The 18,548-nt window shown below is 37.4% G+C and overlaps 1 protein-coding gene across 3 annotated transcripts in view; it reads right to left on the minus strand.

Annotated features, from left to right (window-relative positions):
- The window catches only part of LANCL1 (LanC like glutathione S-transferase 1), a 47,859-nt gene that overhangs the window by 19,332 nt on the left and 9,979 nt on the right, over positions 1-18,548 (minus strand). For all 3 annotated transcript variants that reach the window (XM_024242899.3, XM_024242898.3, NM_001131667.1), the window contains 1 exon segment: positions 4,603-4,810. In XM_024242899.3, the coding sequence (XP_024098667.2) occupies positions 4,603-4,810 (208 nt within the window).

Raw genomic sequence — 18,548 nt, forward strand, 5'->3', positions numbered from 1 at the left:
GAACATGCAACCTACAGAATGGGAGAAAATTTTTGCAATCCATCCATCTGACAAAGGGCTAATATCCAGAATCTACAAATTTACAAGAAAAAAAACATAACTCCATCAAAAAGTGGGCAAAGGATATGAACAGATACTTCTCAAAAGAAGACATTTATGTGGCCAACAAACATATGAAAAAAGCTCATCATCACTGGTCATTAGAGAAACGCAAATCAAAACCACAATGCGATACCATCTCATGCCAGTTAGAATGGCGATCATTAAAAAGTCAGGAAACAACAGATGCTGGACAGAATGTGGAGAAATAGTAATGCTTTTACACTGTCGGTGGGAGTGTAAATTAGTTCAACCATTGTGGAAGACAGTGTGGCGATTCCTCAAGGATCTAGAACCAGAAATACCATTTGACCAGAAATTCCATTACTGGGTATATACCCAAAGGATTATAACTTATTCTACTAGAAAGACAAATGCACATGTATGTTTATTGCAACACTGTTCACAATAGCAAAGACATGGAACCAACCCAAATGTCCGTCAAAGATAGACTGGATAAAGAAAATGTAGCACATATACAACATGGAATACTATGCAGCCATAAAAAAGGATGAGTTCATGTCCTTTGCAGGGACATGGATGAAGCTAAAAACCATCATTCTCAGCAAACTAACACAAGAACAGAAAACCAAGCACCACATGTTCTCACTCATTAAGTGGGAGCTGAACAATGAGAACACATGGACACAGGGAGGGGAACATCACACCCCGGGGCCTGTCAGGGGGTGGGGGACTAGGGGAGGGATAGCATTAGGAGAAATACTTAATGTAGATGACAGGTTGATTGGTGCAGCAAACCACCATGGCACGTGTATACCTGTGTAACAAACCTGCATATTCCACACATGTACTGCGGAACTTAAAGTATAATAACAAAAAAAGAAAGTAGAAGCATAAGCAATGATTTTTACAAGCCATAATAATAGGTAACATTTATAAGCACTTTTTCAGTTTAGGTGCCATAATTTATGCTAAGTGATTTCCATCAATTATCCAAATAAATAATCTGCACAACATTCCTTATCCCTATTTTACAGATGAGAGACTAAGGTTTAGAGTAATTTACCCAAGATCACACAGTAGGGAGTGCAGCTGGAATTCCAAAGCCCCCATAGCACTCACAGCCCCACACTGGCTGTATAGGCTCCAGGCTTCCTTCTCCAGAACCTACTAAATAGCCTTTTAAAAATTCCTTTTCTGAGATAAAAAAGAAATGTGGTATATACATACAATGGAATATTATTCAGTCATTGAAAGGAATGAAGTTTTGATACATTCTATAACGTAGATAAACCTTGAAGACACTATGCTAAATGAAGTAAGCCAGACACAAAAGAACAAATGTATAATTCCACTTATATAAAATATCTAAAATAAGCAAATTCATAGAAAAAGTAGAATATAGATTACCAGGGGATGACGGTATGGGGGCATGGGGAATTACTTTTTAATGGGCACAGAGTTTCTGTTGGAGTAATAAAACATTTTTTGAAAATAAATAGTGCTGATGGTTGTACAACACTGTGAATATAATTAATGCCAATGAATTGTACATTTAAAAATGGTTAAATTGAAAATTTTATGTTTTACCACAATAAATATTTTTAAATCCCTTTTCTGCTTATTAAAAAAAAAAAAAAAAAGATGTCCATTACTGACTCGTCACACTACAAGAAGGGAGGTTATACATTCTGAACCAGAAAGCCAGAGCGCTTCATCATTCTAAGTACTGGCCCCAAAGCACTATAAACGTCAGGTTAGCCATCTAATTGGGAACAGGCAACACACTCTATTCATGTTGTGGCACTGATGTGTAGAAGTGGGTGGGATGAAAACAGATCTGATATATATAAGGCAGTAGAGCAAATTAGTGCAATGTATTGTCCTCCCCTCTACCCCCAAGCCATTTGTAAGACAATTTGAACATGAACATACACACACACCCTCCTTTTGGGGAGTTACAGATCCCTTTAAGAAAAGCACAAATGCTCTCTCCTTGCTCAATATAATTTGGGGGTTTTATACACTTCCAGAAACCCTAAGATTCTCAGAGGCCCAAAGTTAAGAATATGTACTATAGGGAAACACTGATTTCCTTGGATTTCAATTTCTTTAAGGATTAGTCTTTTGATGATCTCAAAGGACTGTTTGGTCTCTAAAACTTAAAAATTATGCTTTTGAAAGAACATTACATTAAGAAAATGTAGAAAAAGCAAGCTAGCTAAGAACATGATGTTGGCAATGAAGCACAACAAAGGCAGTACACAGAGAATGTGAGTGTGGGATCTCAAAAGGTCTGTAAAATGAGAAAAAAAGGTTTAGTAAAAAGTTAAAGGAGGTTTACTAAATAACTGATATTAAATAATTTTGGATTTCTTGAAATTAAGTCAAATTTCTAGATTTTTCCTTTGAAAAGATAAAGCAAACTCCACAACTTACAAAACATTCCAAGTCATTCTTTTTCTGTTTTGTATAAAATAAAAAATCTGAAAAAATCAAATCTATAGCCACAAATAGTGTATTTTCCTATTATATTCACATACTGTATTTTTAACCTTAACAAGCCTACTGGCTATAAATACTGTCAAAATGTTAAAATTTAAAAAGGTAAATGACAAAAACACCTTTAGTACCAATATACCAAAAACAACAAAAATCTTAGCATACTGTTATGAGTATTTTAATTTTAATACACTAATATTGATATTGTACCATTTCCCAAAGAGTGTGTTAGAATAGGCCCTCAAGATTTCATGAAGAAGAGGGTTATATAGGTGACTCAACATTGGCAAGTGCTGCTCACTAGAGTTGCTGTGTTGTCCCCAGGTATACAAGCTACAGAAGACTCTAAGCAGCCGGTAAAGACACATATTTAATTTTGTTTAATTAGTACTTTGATACAAATTCCCATCTGTTTGAATCTATGAATCTTGGTCTCATTGAACACATTAATATTTCTCACTTGAATCTATGAATCTTGGTCTCAGTGAACACATTAGCATTTCTCACATAGCAAACTATTAAAATGCAGCTGCACATATTTTGGAAAGGCTGGCATTATATATAGAATATTGGGAGCACTACAATTTATCTGATGGTACGTAACAGTGATTCACTGAATGAGAGTATCTTGTGGACCTCTAAAGCAGTTGTTGGCTGATGGCTTTAAACATCAGCTATTTAAAAAAAATTAAAAGGTAGCCTCTGTGTTTCAAATTTAGGTGAGTATGGAACAGTTTTTGTATTGGCAAGTCTTATGCAAGTCAGCTACTATGGAAGGAACACACTTTAATTAAACTTTGGGGGAAATCACTGTTTTGTTTCATCTTTCATTTTGGTCAAGCTTGGTGACAGGTTTTATATTAAAAGCTTCTCAGCTCTGGAGTGGAATGTTCAGTTTTTTTCCTCTAGACACACTAAGTAATGTGTTTTTAAAGTTATACTATGTAATGTCTAGCCCCTAAGAAATGTAGCATAGGCATGTATTTAAAAAAAGGTGTTTTGAGGTATATGTCAATTCAGAAAATGATCCAATATTAATGATTCCCAAATCATTTTGGGTGCAGCAAAAGACTCCCACCCCTTCTTTTTGTTACAATTTCCAGTGAAAAAGTTAGTTACAATAAGAAAATATCACTGTATGGGAAAAAATTGGGAGAGAAGGGAGATATGCATACACACACACACACACACACGCCTAAACAATAGGGGTATAAATCATTTCTTTTTTGAATACAGCACTAGGATATCTTAAAAAGTCCAAAAAGCCTGTTGTTGAAATATACAGCAGCAAACAGTATAAGATTAGCCAACGGATCCTAGACAAACTAAATTGGTGATGGTAATGCCATCCTAACAGTAATCTATAAGAAAGAATAGTGGGAATCAAACACCATGGTCAACTCAGGGACAGTCACTGGTTAAAACATTGCTGGAGTGTTAGCACGTGCAGTGGGAGTCTAAGAGCGATGCATACAGAGTCGCACAGCAGCCAGCGTTCTTAGAACTCCGAAAGAGTGCTTAATAAACTCTGGTAAGGCAACAATTAAAGTCCATTAGTACAAACATTTAATAATTCTTCATAATTCACCAGCTTCTAGTGGACCACCATAATCTATACCAAAATGAAAATCAGGATGTGCATGTCATTGCCTCTAAGAAAGGCCGTTTTGAATCAGTCTGTGGTCCTTTAGAAGGACTCTCCCAGCCCACCTGTAGGAACTGAACTGCATTTCCTTGAATTACAGATCTTGGATAGCACTTTGGATTAGTAATCATATGTTAAGGCTTTTGATCACGTTTACATTATTGAACTGATGTTTAATCTGGAACATGACAGTGTCTTTTATCTTGCACTAAAATAGGGATTATAATTGTTGTTCCTTAACTACAACACAGGAATATGAGAATTGATCAAATGACAGCAGTGAGATTTATCTGCTAACAGAAAAGAAAACTCGCTAGAATGTTCTTTTGTTAGCACATGCAGAATTAATGCATAATGATGTCTAGAAAATAATCCTCAAATAGAAACACGATTACCGTGTGATGCAATCTTCTGCCTGCTTCTCATTGTTCATCTTGTGATATAGCACAGCAGCCACTGCCAGGGGGCCTGCATCCCCACAAAGGAAGGTGATGGAGCGCTTGGTTAAGCAGTTCAGACTTTGCTTTACATAGCCATGTGCTAATTGTAGGTAGACAGGGTCCCCAAATACATCATAAAGATGTAAGTAAAGCACAGCAATACCTGAAAAAAAAAAAAGAAAACAATGTAAAGATGATGAAAGGTAGTTATTTTATTATTTTTGGCATGGTGTCTACTCAGCAGCGATTTTTGACAACCTGTAGCAAATATATTAATGATCTGGAAGTTTGGGTGACTTTAATTCTAGGCTCAGCTCTATTAGTATGCAACTCTACGAACCAGCATAAGCCAACCACTTACTTGTCCTCAGTTTCCTCATTATGGCAACTCTATTAAATAATAAGGTCTCTAAGACTCTGGCCAATAAAGAGACACACAGCCTATTATTAGTCTTTGTTGTACTCTGGTTATTGTGTTAATGTATTCTTCCTGATGTCGAAATGATGTGTCATTAAACTAGGGTTCCAAATAAATGTAATTGATTTACCAATAATGATTTAATAAGAAATGGTTTGTTGTGAACTAAAGAAATTCAAAGACCAGGGAATGAAAACTTCAATTTCTCTTTACATAAAAGTTTGTTTTGTGTGTGTGTGTGTGTGGTTTTTGGTTTTTTTTTGTGAAAAGGTAGTTAATGTAACCAAATATCCTGCCCCAGTATCCTTCCAGGCAGGGATTATAAGAAAGTTATTTGATAGCTGAGAAAAAACATTCAACCCCTCGATTTTTTTCTGTCGAGGACCCACCTACTTTGGTAAATGTAATGTAAAAGCCACCAATGACTTTTGCCTTGGGCTTTACTCGATCAGTTTCTTACCCTACTCTTGAAGCCTGAAATATGTAATAGAGGCATTGTCTGCATGTCCTTATTTCAAATGCCTGTCACAGTGGAAAAAGCCTTCCCTCTGAAGCCAACTGGTCTCAAGGCAGACTCAAAGATGTGGAGTAGGAAGCCTGCCTGCCTGCCTGCAGCATTTCCAGAAACCCATTTTTTCCCTTGAAGTACATTTTCCATCTCATTTGCCATTTTTAGAAGACACATAACCTCTGTTTAAATTTAAATTAATAGAGCCAATCTTCACGGATTTCAATGCAGTAAAAATGCTGTCTGCAAAATTACTTTCCCTGTACTGAGGACAATTTTAAATTTAGATAGTTTTCTGATTTTGCATGGGTAATCTCCAAAGCTTTGTGCTACAGACAATTCAATTTCACATGTATATTAAGGCCAAATTTTCATTTCTTGCCAAAGTTAATAACCTTGACTCCTCTTTCAAAGTGGCTTGGTGTTAGTAATCCCACAAGCTGATGATCAGATGCACCAATGCTTAAGGTTTGTAGACAAGTGTACAAAACCTTGTGTGTAGGTAAGAAAAAAAAAAATCTCCTTTTCACAAATGATTGATGTCAAGAGCTTCTTCTAAAATTAGGTCCTTAATAGGCTTCATCTCCATCCATATCACGCATCTGCAGGTGATCCATTTAAACTGTTACCCTTTCATTTTGCCCTCCTATTCCCATTGCTGCCTGAACTCTCCTAATTAAGTCATGTAAGCACCAAAGCCAGATAATGACATGATGGAGACGTGAGAAAATAAAAAGTGATTAAACACAAGCCCAGTGATTGTTTTTCTTTCAGATCTTTGTCTCTCATTAGCAACAATTCCTCTTGGCTTAACTATCTAACAAACAAAACCTACTAAGGCTTGCAATTGTAAGATTTGGTGTATTTCTCATGAAAAACAGGTAATCATTTCTCAAGTCTCACAAGAGTACATTTGGATTAAAACTTTCTTTTTGATAGGCAGAGAATTATCTTTCTAGTTTCTGGGATTCCAAACCTCACGTTCCAGTTCTCCCCTACCTCTCATGTGGGCCTCTGGGTCTGTGGATTTTGATAAGCAATCTTCTGGAGATGATAGTTTACTGTGTCTACATTCCCTGTCACAGAACATCCATGGAGGAAAAGGACTTTAAGTGGTGAGTGTTGCTGCCAATTAGAAAAAGTTTCCTGCACATGCTTATTATAAATCAGCCCAGGTCAGGAAAATAAGACAAAATGTATTATGTCACAGACATTTAATACCTCATCAATATTTTATATAATAGAATATAATAGAATGTGTCCTAATGACAGAAAAAAGGGAGGACTGCTTTGTGGCCAAATGTCTTAAACCTGATCTTTATGATCCTCAACCGTTGACAATAACCATGCATATACCACCACCTTTGAATCAATACCAAAGACTCAGGGATGGCTGGCAAAGTAGGAAATAAAAACACAACTTCAGGGGCTTTGCAGGGAAAATTCACCCAGTCCTAATACATACTCGTGGGCCTGGCTTCAGTTAACGCCTTAAGAAATGCCTTCAAATGCAATGTTTATCAAAATATATATGTTCTTCATGGAAAAAATTATACAGTACTGAAAGATTTAATATGCAAAACACCAGTCCTCTGGTTCACTGTGTTCCTGCCTTCCAGAGGCAACCATTTTCAACAGTTTCAGCCATTTTCTCTAGTATCTGCCTATTTCTAATAATATGCTTATATGCTCTCTGTCAATTTTTCTATGTCAGATATTTCTGACTCATATTCTACTCTAGAAAACGAGGAGTTAGCTCTTGTGATGGAGACTAAGTGGTTTTCTAAATGTATCTTGCCTTTCTCTCAACAATAATGCCCTGGATTTTAGCTGGGCACAGGCTGCTAAGAACAATTTTCTTCACAGCTGGGTATGGCTATGTGGCGAAGTTCTGAAAAACAGGATGCAGTGGGAGTAGTGGAGGCAACTTTGGAAAATATTCTTGAAGGGAAGGCACTGGCGATTTATTTCCTTTTCTACTTTCTTCCTGGCTGGAATGCAGATGTGATGGTGCGGCTAGAGCAGTCATGGTCTAAGGACCATGAGTTGGAAGCTCTGTGCTGAGGGTGGTAAAGTTTCAAAGATCAAAGCCACCTAGATCCTGGCGGACTGAGAAGCTGCCACACCAGTCCATGGATTGCCTACTTACACAAGAGAAAAATAAACTTTGGTTCTGTTAAAGCCACTGTTATTTTAGATGTATTGCCATGTCCTGGTAGGCCTAATCCTAAAGAAGACAGCTCTTCTCAAAGCTAGAGAGGCAGGCAGAAGCTAGATTACACATGGTCTAGCAGGCCAGTTAGGATTTGGAGTTTCATTTGAAATGCACCCACTTTAAGCATGGGAAGAATATACTTAGATTTGTTTTGTTAAAAGTTCACCATAACTGCACTGTAAGGTTTGCAAGGGAGTGTATGAAACAGTGGATGCAGGAGGAGCAGTCAGGAGGATGCTTCAGGAGTAGAAGCGAGACACAGGGTGGGTGGTGCAATACAGATGTTGTCAGAATGAACTGCAAAGATACCTGTCTAGAAAGTAAAATCAGCAGAACCCGGTGGGGGATGGTGGAGAAGGAGATGTCAAAATGCCTCCCGATGACTAACTTCAACAGCTAAATGGCAATAGTGCCATCCACTGAGGTAGCAAACCCCTCTGTTGGAGAATCAGGTTTGGGAGGAAAGAGTACAGTTGTATCCATTAATAAATTCATCCCCAAATATGATTCTATTCTCTGAAGGACACTTAATGAGAAAAAAAACATTTCTACTGACTTCTAACATAACAGCCAAAATTGTTCGAGTTTTGACAAAGAATGATGTAGGCAGTTTCATCTTTTTAATATTTTCTTTTTTTTTTTGACTCTTTTTTTTAATTTAATTATTTATTTATTGTTACTAAAGTTTTAGGGTACATGTGCACAATGTGCAGGTAAGTTACATATGTATACATGTGCCATGCTGGTGCGCTGCACCCACTAACTCATCATCAAGCATTAGGTATATCTCCCAGTGCTATCCCTCCCCCCTCCCCCCACCCCACAACAGTCCCCAGAGTGTGATGTTCCCCTTCGTGTGTCCATGTGTTCTCATTGTTCAATTCCCACCTATGAGTGAGAATATGCAGTGTTTGGTTTTTTGTTCTTGCGATAGTTTACTGAGAATGATGATTTCCAATTTCATCCATGTCCCTACAAAGGACATGAACTCATCATTTTTCATGGCTGCATAGTATTCCATGGTGGATATGTGCCACATTTTCTTAATCCAGTCTATCATTGTTGGACATTTGGGTTGGTTCCAAGTCTTTGCTATTGTGAATAATGCCACAATAAACATACGTGTGCATGTGTCTTTTTAGCAGCATGATTTATAGTCCTTTGGGTATATACCCAGTAACGGGATGGCTGGGTCAAATGGTATTTCTAGTTCTAGATCCCTGAGGAATCGCCACACTGACTTCCACAATGGTTGAACTAGTTTACAGTCCCACCAACAGTGTAAAAGTGTTCCTATTTCTCCACATCCTCTCCAGCACCTGTTGTTTTCTGACTTTTTAATGATTGCCATTCTAACTGGTGTGAGATGGTATCTCATTGTAGTTTTGATTTGCATTTCTCTGATGGCCAGTGATGGTGAGCATTTTTTCATGTGTTTTTTGGCTGCATAAATGTCTTCTTTTGAGAAGTGTCTGTTCATGTCCTTCACCCACTTTTTGATGGGGTTGTTTTTTCTTGTAAATTTGTTTGAGTTCTTTGTAGATTCTGGATATTAGCGCTTTGTCAGATGAGTAGGTTGCGAAAATTTTCTCCCATTTTGTAGGTTGCCTGTTCACTCTGATGGTAGTTTCTTTTGCTGTGCAGAAGTTCTTTAGTTTAATTAGATCCCATTTGTCAATTTTGGCTCCCTAAATCATTTTATGAGGCCAGCATCATTCTGATACCAAAGCCGGGCAGAGACACAACCAAAAAAGAGAATTTTAGACCAATATCCTTGATGAACATTGATGCAAAAATCCTCAATAAAATACTGGCAAACAGAATCCAGCAGCACATCAAAAAGCTTATCCACCATGATCAAGTGGGCTTCATCCCTGGGATGCAAGGCTGGTTCAATATACGCAAATCAATAAATGTAATCCAGCATATAAACAGAACCAAAGACAAAAACCACATGATTATCTCAATAGATGCAGAAAAGGCCTTTGACAAAATTCAACAACCCTTCATGCTAAAAACTCTCAATAAATTAGGTATCGATGGGACGTATCTCAAAATAATAAGAGCTATCTATGACAAACCCACAGCCAATATCATACTGAATGGGCAAAAACTGGAAGCATTCCCTTTGAAAACTGGCACAAGACAGGGATGCCCTCTCTCACCACTCCTATTCAACATGGTGTTGGAAGTTCTGGCCAGGGGAATTAGGCAGCAGAAGGAAATAAAGGGTGTTCAATTAGGAAAAGAGGAAGTCAAATTGTCCCTGTTTGCAGATGACATGATTGTATATCTAGAAAACCCCATTGTCTCAGCCCAAAATCTCCTTAAGCTGATAAGCAACTTCAGCAAAGTCTCAGGATATAAAATCAATGTACAAAAATCACAAGCATTCTTATACACCAATAACAGACAAACAGAGAGCCAAATCATGAGTGAATTCCCATTCACAATTGCTTCAAAGAGAATAAAATACCTAGGAATCCAACTTACAAGGGATGTGAAGGACCTCTTCAAGGAGAACTACAAACCACTGCTCAAGGAAATAAAAGAGGATACAAACAAATGGAAGAACATTCCATGCTCATGGTTAGGAAGAATCAATATCGTGAAAATGGCCATACTGCCCAAGGTAATTTACAGATTCAATGCCATCCCCATCAGGCTACCAATCACTTTCTTCACAGAATTGGAAAAAACTACTTTAAAGTTCAAATGGAACCAAAAAAGAGCCCACATCGCCAAGTCAATCCTAAGCCAAAAGAACAAAGCTAGAGGCATCACACTACCTGACTTCAAACTATACTACAAGGCTACAATAACCAAAACAGCATGGTACTGGTACCAAAACAGAGATATAGATCAATGGAACAGAACAGAGCCCTCAGAAATAACGCCACATATCTACAACTATCTGATCTTTGACAAACCTGAGAAAAACAAGCAATGGGGAAAGGATTCCCTATTTAATAAATGGTGCTGGGAAAACTGGCTAGCCATATGTAGAAAGCTGAAACTGGATCCCTTCCTTACACCTTATACAAAAATCAATTCAAGATGGATTAAAGACTTAAATGTTAGACTTAAAGCATAAAAACCCTAGAAGAAAACCTAGGCAATACCATTCAGGACATAGGCATGGGCAAGGGCAAGGACTTCATATTTAAAATACCAAAAGCAATGGCGACAAAATCTTTTTAATATTTTCTTTCATCTTTTTATCAAAGAATATGCATCTACTTTAAAATTGACAAAAGCCAATTTTAGCTAAGTGTATTCTTGGGCTTAAATTTGAATATCACATTACATTTCCTTTTGTGCTGTCTGCTAAGCAAAAAATAGAGTGGAGACATGCTTCCTTCCCTTCATCTTCTCTTCTAGACCAGAAGAAACTTGAATGAGATTTAAATTTTGATTGAATTTAATTGTAAAAATCTGCTCTAAACTGATCTAGAGTTTAGAGTTATTTTATATTTAATAAATGGTGTTACTGAATGTCATATTCATAAGTATGAATATTCTGTATATCCACATGCAGAAGAATGAAATTTGAACGTCATTTCACACTATATACAAGTCAACTCAAAATGGACTAAAGACTTAGACTTAAGACCAGAAACTGTAAAACAACTAGAAGAAAACATAGAAGAAAATCTACACATCCAGATGTGTAGTACTTTGAATTACTACTCCTGCAACCTGTCTGGTTCATCTAGAAGTGCAGTGTCCAGTATGATACCCTCTAACCATAAATGTCTACAGAAATATAAGTTAATTAAAAGTAAACACAATTTAAAATTCAACCTTAGTCACGCTAGCCACATTTAGAATGTTCAATAGCCACATGTGGCTAGTGGCTGTCGTGATGGAAATAATAACATTTCCATTACTGCAGAACATTCCAAGGAGAGTACTGCTCTGAAGACCAGGAATAGATGTCATTCCGTACAAGTAGTTCAGGAAGTCTGGCACTGCCTGTCAGTTTACCCTAAGAATTTCTTGGTCTTGAAGTGTTGATAACTATTAAAAAACAAAACAAAACAGAAAGCAAACAAACAAAAACATGCTGTGAGGACCAAATAAAATTCTGTTGTGATAGGAATCAGTCCTGGCTTCAGCATGAAAGCTGTGAACTAGATTTTTTTTTTTTTTTTTCCTGTAGCTACTACCCTGGGATGGGAGGGTAAATTATTTAGGGACACTTCTAAATCTGCAATTTCCTTACTCAGCAACTTATGCCAAGTAGAACTATAAATACAGCCAGCTGTTGAGAAGTAATTAATACTAAGCCTTTGAATTTCTGAGGGATCATTAGTCCTATTCATTTTGGCCAATCAAAACCTTGCTGTGTCTCATATGCATATGGAGATAAAAATCTCCACAGATACATGAATCTCTCAAAATACTTTTCTGCGATTTTGCATTCTACAGATTATTCCTCAACATTTTTCATTTGTTTTACAACCAGCTTACAGTGATGTAAAAAGCTTTGTGCCACGGTACTTTAGCTCTGCGAGGCATTTTCGTGCAGGTCAAGGGCATTTAAAGACTCCCTTCATGTACTCTGGTAGGGAAAATCATGTTCAGATTTTAGATCTACAAGGCTCACTGGAGGTGCTTAACTAATACTCATTAGTTTAGAATGATATGCAGACAGGAACTTCCCAAAGGAGGGGCACTTGGGTGTTCCAATCTAAGTTCAAATATATTTTTCCCTACTTGAAACTTTAACGGCTCATCAATTATTACGTTTTCTTCTTTTCAGATTTATGAAAAAATAAGAAGTGAAAGTATTCTCTGACTGCAAGTATGACCAACTGTCTTTCTATATCAGGTTGATAATTTCTAATATGTTCCTTTGTAATTGTTTCTCAATTTTGTGCTGAATGTTGACCGTGTGCATTTCCATTTCTTCAACAAAATCACACTTGTCTTTAGAGCACTGTTGTTACTGTGCACAGCACTCTCCCCATGCCTGAACTGTAAACAATCCACTGACTAGGACATCTGCACCGCTGTCTGACTAAAGCTGAGCATCGTGGGCCGTGGCTTTCAAATACTCCAGTGCTTTTACAGGTGATCTGGGGAGGAAACTAGTCATGACTCCACACCTTTAATTTAATAATATTGCCCCAAACAAATGAGTAAAACAGAGAATAAAGACGGCAAATAAGTACTCTGAAGATGTGTCTTTTCTTTTCTTCTTTATTTCAGAGCTGACTATCCAATAGAAAAAAAGATGAAGAAAACAAAACAAAAAAACAGGGAAACATTGTTCCCTTTTCCTTCCCCCAGTGCCCTGCAGCCCACCAACTATGAATTGGGCACTGTGCTAAGTGTTGACGTTACTGGAATGAAAATGACAAACATAGCCTTCTTGGTGTTGGCTGTAAAAGTCAGATTGTTTAGATATGTCTTCTTTCCTTCCTACTTTTTTCTGATCTGCGTCACACTCTCATCCTACTCTGGTTCACTCAAGCCCAATGGTGGTGTCTAAACTCTACAATTGCATTCATCTATCTAGTGGCCATTGTGAAGTGCTCTAATGAATCCAGCGTAAATCCATGTCCATAGCTCTTTCTACTTGTCCTAACCCCTCTGGCTGGGTGGGATAGGTGCATCTAATGAAGGTGAAGGACACTTGGCCAGGGCTCAAATTAAACACTGAAATGCTGGCTCTGATGAAGAGCTACTTACAAAGAGATCAAATTGCAAAGAGAAGACACCTGGCCAGAGTGACTCCTTTCAAGTAAGTCTGGTGTCAGCAGTAACTAACACCCACATGCGAAATCTGCAGCTCAAAGGCTATACATTTGGTAGATCAGAGGAACAGCATCTGGAAACACTATAATGACTTGCATTTAGAGTGCAAGTTAATATTACTCTAGGGATTATGCTACATATCCTCTTGTTTAAAATGTTATCTAATATTTGAAAAGAGGAAATACATGCCAATTTTAGCCTCATTAACTTTGTGAGTCGGTTACAGAAGATTGGGTCATGTCTTTCAGAACTAAAGTCCCTAGAGTCCTGTATGTATTTTTTTTTTTTTTTTTTAAGTGTGAGCTGATCATCATTTCCCCTAAGAATCATCATAGTTAAGAGCGGGGAAAAAAAATGAAATAAGGGCTAGCATTTTCCCTTATTGTCTCTTAAAGACAGTAGTGAGATCAGCCATCCCTTGGGTTTACTTAACTTTTCTACTACGTTATCTGCAAGGGAAGGAATCTTTTTGATTAAATGTTTATTTCTAACACAAGAACACTTTATCTGCTCATTTAATCCTTTATAATAACAATTCCTTACCAGTGTTTGGTGGTTTCCATTTTATAAAGCACTTTAGAATGTTCTCCCCCCTAGCACCTACAGTCTACCTGATCAAAACCCAGACCAGCTCCATGGCAGGTAGCATTATGTTCTCTGGTGAGACCCCAGCGATCTCTGGACACCACTGAGAACCACTCAGTAGCTGACCAGTGGATTGGATCTTAAGGGGCCTCCAGGCTTGCTATTTTTCTGTACTGTCTGCTGCTATGTGTAGAGTCATACATAACAACTCTTAATGGGGTTCCTAAATAACTAAAATGTGTCCCCTGCTACACAAGCCATGAGCACGTAATTCCTGTAAGTCTACTGGGAAAAGATTAAGGCTAAAAATGAACAACTCAATGCTTATTGCAGGCATATGTCGTACATCAATATCATGATGCATTACGCTCCCATGTACTAAATTTTACAAAGGAGAATTGTGGTGAAAAGAACTGAGGCTGTTCATTCAAAATATCACTTATTAACAGCTGCAAGAGCTACCAATTGATTTCAGACTATGGATGATAATTCACTTGAGAAGATCTTTAAGCCTTTTCAAAAACAAGCAATTATGAGGAAAAGCTTCTGTCTCGGCCCAATTAATTTTCTATCCTGAAACCATGCTGAATATATTAATGCAAGATTAGGAAGGGGAAAAACACCTTCTATAGAAAAACACTGGAGATTTTTTCATTTTTCTAGCTGCAAATGCCCGTAAGTCTTCTCAGGGTTTATGTCCAATTCTAAATAACTTTTTAAATAGTAATTACTGTTGCCTAACAAGCCTTGTTTCCTTCTTACTTTCCAAATTCCTTTCATGCTTTATCAGGGCTTACTCTGACTCTTATTTCTTTTAATAAAACACTTAAATCTGACTAGTCATTAGCCATTTCTATGAAGTTTGTATGGAATGAGTATCATGTCATTGTTCAAACTACTCCATCTTATAGCTTATGAATAAGCCTTCTTCACTTATAAAGTGTACAGAATAAACTCATATGTAGAGGCTGAGAGTAAACACACACAAACACACACATACACACACGCTCATAGGGTAAACAGCAGGACTCAAGAGCCAGGCTTGTTTGGGTTGAACCCTAACATTGTCACTAGCTGTATAACCTTGAATGAAGTACTCAGCCTTGCTTTGCTTTGTTTTTCTCATTGGTGAAATGGGGATATGAATGGTATTCTGGCCATAAAGGTTTTTTTTTTTTTTTTTTTTTTTTTGGAGACAGTCTCCCTTTGTTGCTCAGGCTGCAGTACAGTGGCACGATTTTGGCTCACTGCAACCTCCGCCTCCCGGATTCAAGTGATTCTCCTGCTTCAGCCTCCTGAGTAGCTGGGATTACAAGCGCCCACCACCAGGCCTAGCTATATAAAGTTTTTTTGAGGTTTAGATTAGTGAATTAACGCAACACACTTAAAATGGTGCCTGGCACACAACAGTAGTTATTGGTGTACGTGCCTGCACCCTGTCTTGTCATTCAGATGTTAACTGCAGTAACATTTTATCAACAGGAAGAGTGTTCTAATCTTACTCCTGTTCTCCAACAGTCAAATGATCATAAAACTGCATACTGATGATCTTTATTCCCTTGGGAACCAACATTCAGTCAATCTATTTTATTATTCTTTTTTTGAACATTATAGAAGTAATTTGTTAAGTCCAAATTACTGTCTGAAAAATTGATTAATCATAACATCTTATTCCTGAATAAGCATGAGAAAGACCAGAGGGATTTATGGTAATAACTGCCTCTTTTGACAATATGAGACAGCTACCGGGTTTTTAAAATTCTTCCCTCCTTTCTTTCCCAGGTCAGGGCATTTTTATCTCTGCGAATAAAAAAGGTAAAAGTCAGGGATACAGCTTGTACAATTGCACTATGACAACTCACAGGTGTAAATATGTAGGCTTCAGTGGAAATGAGTTTGAGTTCTATTAAAAGTTCATGTTAACCAATCTCTTCACTATTTCATACCCTCTGCTTCAATTTTAAAATAAAAGCCAAGATAATTTCAGTTGTAAAACAGTTTGTAAAGTAAGTGTACTTTCTTAAGCAATTATTTGCTTCTTTTACATTTCTATTTAAACCTGTACATATCACCTTACCAACAAAGCATTTTGTATATATGAATTATTTGGAATAATCCTATCCTAAATCCTAATCTTATCTGAACTAGCGTTAATTATCAGACCATCTACATACTACTGGGGAATGAAACAACAAAATAAAATTGTAAAGTCCTAACTAATTGTAACAATCATTTTACTAAGCATGTCTAACACTCAGAAGTACTTTAGCAGAATTCCAATAAGTACCTTCTATTGGTTTTAATTTTTGTTGAAAAGATAGATGGGGAAAAAAAGGAGTCAGTTTTTCAGTTCCAAGTGCAGTGGGCTCTTAAACAACATGGGTTTGAACTGCATGGGTCCACTTGTACACAGATTTAAAAAAAATATATATATATAGTGGAAACTTTTTTGGGCATTTGTCGACAATTTGAAAAAACTTGCAGATGAACTGTGTAGACCAGAAATATCGAAAAAATTAAGAAAAAGGTGTGTCATGAATGCACAAAATATATGTAGTTACTAGTCTATCACTAGGATAAAATATACACAAATCTATTATAAAAAGCTAAAATTTATCAAAACTTATGCATACAGATTGTACATAGCGCCACCTGCAGTCTAGAGAAATGTAAACAAATGTAAAGATGAAATATTAAATAACTTTGTAAATTAACTCTAGTGCATACTGTAGTACAGCAATAACTTCTTAGCCACCTCCTGTTGCTGATGTGAAATCAAGTGTTGCTCCACTTAAAATAACATGTGATGTGAATTATCTCTGCTTGAGATCATTATCTCTGTCTCTCCAGTAAATTACATATCACAGTAAAGAGTAATCTCTTCTGAGATTCTTGCATATTTTTAATTGTTTTTAGTGCAATATTGTAAACCTTGAATAACACCATGGGACACATACAAAGTGCCAGTAGTGATGCTGAAAGTGCTTCCACGAAGCAGGAAAAAGTCGTGACATTACACGAAACACCTGAACTGCTTGATATAATGTAACCACAGATTGAGGTCTGCAGCTGCAGTTGCCTGCCATTTTAAGATAAACGAATCCAGCATAAGGACCACTGGAAAGAATGAAAAGGAAATTCATGAAGCCATCACTGCAGTTACAGCAGCAGGCACAAAAACCTTGCGTTTTTAGTGAAACTGCAGTACATATTGAAAATGTAGCCTTTATGTTGGTGCAGGACTCTAAAATGATTCAAGAAAATGTGAAGTCAATATACGGCAACTAGAAGCAAAACGATCTAAAGCTGTATAATTTAATGCCAGCAAGGGTTGGTTTGATAATTATAGGAAGAGGTTTGGCTTAAAAAAAAATGTCAAGATAACAGAAGCAGCAGCTTCTGCCAACCAAGAGGCGGCAGACAAGTTCCCAGCTACGATGAAGAAAAATTGAGGAGAAAGGATATCTGCCTGAACAGGTTTTGAACCCTATTCTGGGGGGAAAAAGCCACAAAGGACATGCATTAGTAAGGAACAGAAATGACCACCAGGATTTAAGGCAAGAAGGAATAGACTAACTCTACTGTTTTATGCAAATGCAGTAGGGTTTATGATCAGGACTACCCTTACTTACAAAGCTGCCAATCCCTGGGTCTTGAAGAGAAAAGATGAGCACCAGCTGCCAATCTTTTGGTGGTACAGGAAAGCTTGAACAACAAGAACCTTTTTTAATGGTTTGGTTCCACCAATGCTTTCTCTTTGATATAGAGAAATATCTTTTCCCCAGTTGAGACTGCCTTTTAAAGTTTTTTCAATAGTGCACAATGCCCCTAGCTACCCAGAACCCAAGAGTTCAACACTGAAGGCATCAAAGTGGTCTACTTGCCGCAAACAGGTCTCTAATTCAGCCTCTACATCAGGGGGTCATAAGGACCTCTCAGGCTCATTATAAATAGTACTTTATGGAACGGACTGTCAATGCTATGGAGTACCCTGTGGAGATAAAAGTGACTCCATCTTGTAGGCTAATCCTCTACGCTGACTTCTGATTAGCCCCGGCCCCGTGAATGCCTCCTGGTTTTTACTTTATTTACTGCCCCTAGTATAAGAACAAAGTAACCTTGGTGCTAATGCACAAATTATAGGCTGTGATACACATAGTAGTCTTGCCTGTTTTTGAGGGTTGCCTTTCCCTATGGTATGTAAGCCCTGGGTCTCTGGAGTAGCAGTGTTGAGATCTTCCTGCCTTGTGGCTGACCAAGACCATGCTTGTGTCTCTAAGTTCTCCAATAAAACAGCCTTTACTGACAAATTGGACTTTCTGCCTCCTTCTTTGATTTTTCAGCTACTTCAGCATTTGGGGGTCACTTTGCATATGTGACCCTTTCACGGAACAAACCAGAGAGAAAGAACA

The sequence above is a fragment of the Pongo abelii genome, chromosome 11 (genome assembly GCF_028885655.2).
Source record: "Pongo abelii isolate AG06213 chromosome 11, NHGRI_mPonAbe1-v2.0_pri, whole genome shotgun sequence".
Taxonomy (NCBI): Eukaryota; Metazoa; Chordata; class Mammalia; order Primates; family Hominidae; genus Pongo; species Pongo abelii.